The sequence below is a fragment of the Lutjanus erythropterus genome, chromosome 20 (assembly GCF_056507025.1).
Source record: "Lutjanus erythropterus isolate fLutEry1 chromosome 20, fLutEry1.hap2, whole genome shotgun sequence".
Lineage (NCBI taxonomy): Eukaryota > Metazoa > Chordata > Actinopteri > Lutjaniformes > Lutjanidae > Lutjanus > Lutjanus erythropterus.
The window spans coordinates 34,186,144-34,192,500 of record NC_139336.1 but is presented as its reverse complement, the minus strand read 5'-3'; the positions used below and the strand labels follow the sequence as shown (position 1 = coordinate 34,192,500).

At 40.4% G+C, this 6,357-nt stretch overlaps 1 protein-coding gene across 1 annotated transcript in view; it reads right to left on the bottom strand.

The window, feature by feature from the left end:
- Positions 1-4,738, bottom strand: part of LOC146308833 (caspase-7-like) — a 5,219-nt gene extending 481 nt beyond the window's left edge. Inside the window, exons 1-4 of the mRNA XM_084745883.1 lie at positions 4,212-4,738; positions 1,312-1,475; positions 1,094-1,220; positions 1-25 (exon numbers count right to left, since the gene is read on the bottom strand). The exon at positions 1-25 is cut by the window's left edge and continues 481 nt beyond it. Coding sequence (XP_084602009.1) covers positions 1-25; positions 1,094-1,220; positions 1,312-1,475; positions 4,212-4,428 — 533 coding nt within the window. The 5' untranslated portion in view covers positions 4,429-4,738. The remainder of the gene's footprint in view (positions 26-1,093; positions 1,221-1,311; positions 1,476-4,211) is intronic.
- Between the last annotated feature and the right edge of the window lie 1,619 nt (positions 4,739-6,357).

Below are 6,357 nucleotides of genomic sequence, written 5' to 3'. Positions count from 1 at the left end.
AGGGGGTGCATGAACGCTCCGTAACCTGAGGAGAGGACGAGAGGACAGGACGCAAACACACATGAGATACTTTGATTTAAGTATTTGGTTTGATGTTTTTACTGATTCAGAGTCTGATGTTGTTGTATTATATGTACAACCCTACATTTTTCTGTGATAGATATAAACACGTTTCAAATAGTTGATTGACACTGATGCCTCGATAAATGTAGAGGTGTTTATGAAACAGATGCAGCAGGATGGAGTCACAGTCTGTGCAAATAACAGGTGAAGACGTGTTAATAGATGTATGATTTACTGCTGGAACATTCTCCACCCTGAACAAGAAGGTGCATGCTGCAGGTGAGATTCACACAAGTCACGCAAGTGGAAAAAATAAATGTGACTTCAAATAACTTCAGACAGCTGCATCGTACATAACAATATCCAACAATGCATGAAAGTTTTAGAGGGTTAGTTTGACCAAGGAGTGGAAACCACTGTTATATAAGACAAATATCACTCTCACCAAACCAACCAAACTCCAGAGGAGAAATCAATCATTTCACCTAACTGAACAGTAGAGTTGTTGGTCTACCACTGCCTCGATCTGTTGGTGTGTTTGTCCATTGTTTGACTTCTGTGCTTCAGATTCACCAGAATCACACAATAACACAAAGAAATTGACAGACCGAGGCAGTGGTAGACCTTTTTGTCCTTTATCTCGCTGTCAGACAGACTTTTCTGATGGGAAAGCACTGCTGTATGAGCCAAACTCCACTGACAAAAACTGTAATTGTACCTCACTGAAAACAGGAGTTGCTGGTCTAAAGCTGCCTTGAGAAGTTAGTTTGTCTGTGTTATTGTGTGACTTTGGTGAATCTGAAGTCACCCTTTAAAGCACCAAAGTCACACAGTAACACAAACACACTAACATATGGAGGCAGCGGTAGAACAAAAACTCCTGTGTTCTGTGAGCTAAAATGACTGATTTTGTCAATGGGGTTTGGTTGGTTTGTAGAGAGTGATATTCAGCTCATATAATGGCAGTTTCCTGTCAGAAAAGTTGTTCTAAATGAAATGTACACTTAAACTGATATTGATTTTTTTTTACCTGGAGCTGTGGCGTACATCACAGCTGTATCTACAGGAACAGAGAGATTCTGTGAGAAGCTGCAGTCTGACGTCTCACCAGCTGAATCCACCTCCACACCGTCATCCAGACCGCTTCCCCGACAGGCCTGCAGAGACACACAACAACAAGACAAAATCAGGAATCATTCTCCTGAACATGAACCAAACCGTGTGAGTCTGACAGTAAGATCTGCTCACCTGTATGAGGAACAGTTTGGCCTTTTTCTCCATCAGTTCGTTGTCAAAACACCTGAAGATCCGCGACAGCAGGACGGGTTTCCCATCAGCCCCGAACACGCAGCCCTCCTCGCCGTGAGACGACAGGACGGCCAGAAAACAGTCCTTCACAGGACGGCGGCTCTCTGCAGCAGAACACAAGAACACACACACATGCTCAGACAATTACACACTGCAGTCAGCGTTAATTAGTGTTTATTAGTCACAGAGCAGAAAGACGAGGACACATGAAGGAGTGCAGCGTTCAGGACAACAGCTGAGCAGGTTCACCTCCTCACACAACATCCATTAAAGAGAACAGATCAGAGAGAACCCTGAGGCGTTCTGTGTCAACACTCAGTCTGTCATTCAACATATTTCATCTGTCTGTGTTCTGTTGTGGGTTTTTAAAATGGAAACTTCCACTCAGTTGTCAGTGAGAGGAGGTTAGGAGGTTTATACGTAGCAACAACCCTCATCATGCATGTCTCAGTTTTCTAAAGTGATTCAAAAGTGGTTTGTACAAAAGTTAGATGTGGATTTAGACCAAATAAATCTACAGCCTTTAAGTTAAAAAAAAGAAAAGAATATAAGACAGTCTCTCCAGGAAGTTGTGATGTAACGATCACAACAATTAATGCAAATTCAGTCAATCCCTCTAAATTCTGCACAACCTTGCAATTTTGTCCAATCACTGCAACTTGTCTGCAGATTTGTCCAATCACTGTAGGTTCCCTCGACTTCCACCAATTATAGCAGCCCCCTGCGCAGACGTCATACATGTGTATGTCACTGAACTGACTCAATGTATTTGCATATTTTAGAAAAGAAACTACGGTTGTCATTGTTCTTAACATTTATCAATGCACTCTTATATTCTATCACTTTGTGCTTAAGCTCCAAAAATATATTTGCTTCTTTTTGTGACATCCCCGGTGCTTTTCTTCATTTACAAATAAACCATATTTTGTTGGAATTCTGTAATCCTGTTAGGTGAAGGTTTCACTCACAGTGTGCTATTTTATTCTCCCTGGAAAAAATGGTCTTTTTATTTTTAACAAATGATACCAAAAAAAGACAATGAAGACATAAAAACATTGCAACATGTATCACAAATTTTTAAAAGGCTGCTGTAACATCAAGGATTTTATGCAACAACAATCAGAAAAAAGCCTGCAAAATCCTGGAGGGACTGATGAGACGATGTCCTGTCCTGTCTGTACAGTAAATATGAGGCTAATGCTAGCAGCCGCTTAGCTTAGCTTAGAATGAATTTACAGAAACAGTCCAAAGGTGATAAAACATGTTATATCTTGTTTGTTTGATCCATACAAAAACCTGAGGATAAAAACCAGAGGTCAGTTAATCAGCTGGAGTCCCACAGGGGTCGGGTTTTGGACCCCAAACTTTTTATCTTTTATATTAATGAGATCTGTCAGTGAGTCTGGAATCTGTGAGTGTATCTTTGATCAACAGGCTCAGATCAACAAGCTTCTGGACGCCGTCGTATAGATCTACAACCAATCAGAGCGAGGAAATGTGAAAAAAATAATAATAATAATAAGATGATGATGAATGAACTCAGTCTTTAATGTTGACATTAAATGTGACGTCTTTTCTCTGCAGTCCTGTTTTATTAGTTTGTTTTTCCATAAAAGATAAATGTTTCCATCAGAAGTGATGACGCAGCTGATTCAGGACACGATACGTGACTCTGATACAGTTTTATTAGTGATAAGCAGCTGTAAAACTTTACATGAACTCTGTCTGTTTGATATCTGGGTGTCTGTCCTGATTCCATACAATCTCTCTTATTATATAAAGACAGAATGACTTTACTACTTTACTAAGTTTTCCTCGTGACGACAGTTCAGCCAGAGCAGACGCCATAAATCCAGACAGGTGACAGACTGAAGGAAGAACCCGAGTCCTGGTTTAATGACACACTTAGAGTTTGGTTTTACTTTCATTTCACTCACACGAGTCCAATATTCTGAGAAACTAAAGAAAACTCTGGGGGGGGGGGGGGGTTCTACAGGTCCCTGGGGATGTTCTTGGGATCCTTTTTGTAACTGCTGAGAGTCAACGGACCATCACTGAACAGGTTCTGCAGTACTTTAGAGGTTCTGATGGCCAAAAAAGGATCCTTTTCAGAGTTGTTGTGGTCATTGAGGGGGTTCTAGAGTTCCTTAAGTAGGTTCTAGTGGTAGTTTGAGGTTTTAGTGGTCACTGAGGAGGTTCTATAGTATTTTAAGAGATTTGAGAGAGGGTTGGGTGGAGAGGGTTCTACTGGTCACTGATCAGGTTATATAGTACTTTAGGAGTTTTAATATTCATTGCGGAGGTTTCAGTGTTTGTTCCAGAGGGTGCAGTGGTCACTGGGAGGGGTCTTCAGGTTCTTTAGGAGCTTTAAAGGATCATTAAGGAGGTTCTAGTGATCGGTGAGGAGGTTCTAGTGTGTCTTTGGGAGATTATAGGGGTCTTTCAATAGATACTGATGAGGTTTTAGAGTAGTTTCTATGTTTTGATGGCTGTTGAGGAGGTACTAGGCGTCCTTTCTGAGTATTTGGTAGGCACTGAAATTGTTGCAGAGGTTCTCTGGGTTGTTGAGGAGGTTCTAGTGGACCTTGACAGAATATTATGGGTCATGTACACCACTGCATGGTTCTGGAGCTGCACGTTTGACTGTTCTGCACCAGCATCCCTCCAGTTTGAGATCCAATAAGTGAATAAATAAAGTATCTGCATGTGTTCTCTGCACAGTCATGGATGTTCTATGTCCCTTTTAGTCAGTAAACATGCTGATACACACAGGTAGTGACTGACAGTGTGTGTGTGTGTGTGTGTGTGTGTGTGTGTGTGTGTGTGTGTGTGTGAGGTACCTTTCTGAAACAGCTCATAGATTTCGTCACTGCTCAGGTTGCTGTGGATGTCCACCTTGAAGCCCAGTTTGCTGAGGGTGCGGTGGAGTCTCTTGGCGTCCTTGTTGGCTCCAGGCCTCGGCCTCAGGTCCACGCTGGGGTCAAACTGTGCCACAGACACCAGCACCGCCCTGTTACACTCCCCCCTCTGCTCTGTCAGGCCTCTCCACCGCAGCATCGCTCTTCTAATTTCTAAAGTCTGTGGAAAGACTGCTGTACGTGTCCATTATGTGTCCAGCAGATTTTATCTTCCTGCAGCTGTAAAGTTGAAGACACACCTTCAGTCTCACCTGTCTCTTTCTATATATGGGCGTTCCTCTTCAGGCAGAGGACGAATCACATGTGTTTATGTCACACAGCGTTACGTAACTTTTTCTGTGTAGTCCCTCTGCACGAGTTCCTCAGGTGTGTTTCCTGCAGGTATTTGCTTTTCCATGAGTCGAGACTCGACTTCAGACCGTTAAAACTGGTTTTCACAGTCATGACCATTTTTCAGGCCTAATTTAACAAAGCACTTCCTTTATTTCCATGATTCCAAACTTGATGAGACCTGCAGCTGCTTCTCTCTCTGCTTTATTTATCCTCCACCTGAACAACACCTTCAACACGCCTGAACAGGACTGACACCACCTGGATTTATTCAGTGTTTTACTGACTAACAGGACATGAATCAGTGAACTGATCCAGATCAGGACGTATTTGGATGTGGACAACATGTCTCCACTGTTTCAAATAATAATGAAATAATGTTTGTGTTTTTGTTGCCTCAGAATGAGCCCTTTTTATCCACAGGGGGAGCAGGAGACCAAACTGTTGCACCACCATGTTTCTACAGAAGCCCAGAATGGACAAACCAAACAAGACCAAAGAGAAAAAACACAAACTGTATCCCAGGCGTCTGCAACCCTTAAAATCAAAAGAGACATTTTTGGCTTTTTTTTTTAAACCCCGTTTGTTAAAACTTTGGCGTGTAGACTACATATGTTTACAGCTGGAGAATGTAAGAATCACTTTAAACTAAAAAATTTCAAGGCAACATACTGCAATAGATTTTTTTTACTTTTGGAATAAACTTTTCAAACTCTTGCTTCAGATTTACTTTTCTTCTTTATATAAACCTGAATCTTAAAAAATCACAGTGAGCTTCACTTCAATGCATTTACTCTTTTTTTTAACTCAAAGCTCAAAGATTGAAATTTATCTGAAGAAGAGAAGTAAATTATCTCAACAAAAGATCAGTAGTTGGTGAAACTTTTTCAAAACTTAGGAATTTGAGTTTGGCTGAAATCTCAAAAATATACTGCAGTATGTTGTGTTTTTACGGTGTAGTCCTACAACAACGATAAATGAAAATGAAAATGTTAAATAATTAATTTCCATATTTTTTTTTTGCCAAAGCTCAGTGGATTTTATATCAGCGTCTGTCAGTCAGAAATCACACTGTTTGAAAATGTGTCAATTCTTTACAGGAGAGACTTAATGTTCTCTGCAAATAAATATAAAAAATATGAGCACATATCTGTGTCAGAAAGTTTGGCTTATTTTGGATATCAGCAAAACTCAAATATGCATCAAACACATTTCTATAAAAAGTTTGTAAAAAAAAATTTGTTTAAATGTTGAGACCAAAGCTGAAACGTTGAGAATAAAATCAAAATGTCAAATAAAGTGTAAATAAAGTTGAAAGGAGAATGAAGTTGAAATATCATTTTGACTTTATTCTGAACATTTCAACCTCATTATCACAATGCAAAATAAAAAATAATAATCTTCCTCCTCGTTCTGATCAGGTGGTCTGTCCTTCTCTGTCTGAAGTCCCCTGGGTGTGAAGAAAGTTAAAAACAAAACTGAAAATAAAAAGTCCCAAACCCACATCCACATGTCCCAGAGTGCTGTCCCACATGTTCATTCTGTCTCCGGCGTGTGCAGCACGACCAGGTGATGTCACACACCTCCTGACACACACTGTAAAACATCTCAGTGTTTCTGACTTTGTCTCCCTCTGCTGGTGAGCATCACAGGAAAATAAAAAGAGTTTGCTGATGCTGACTTTCATTTCACTAAAATTTAACTTGATTCATGTTTTATTAGCTGTTTCTACTGACTG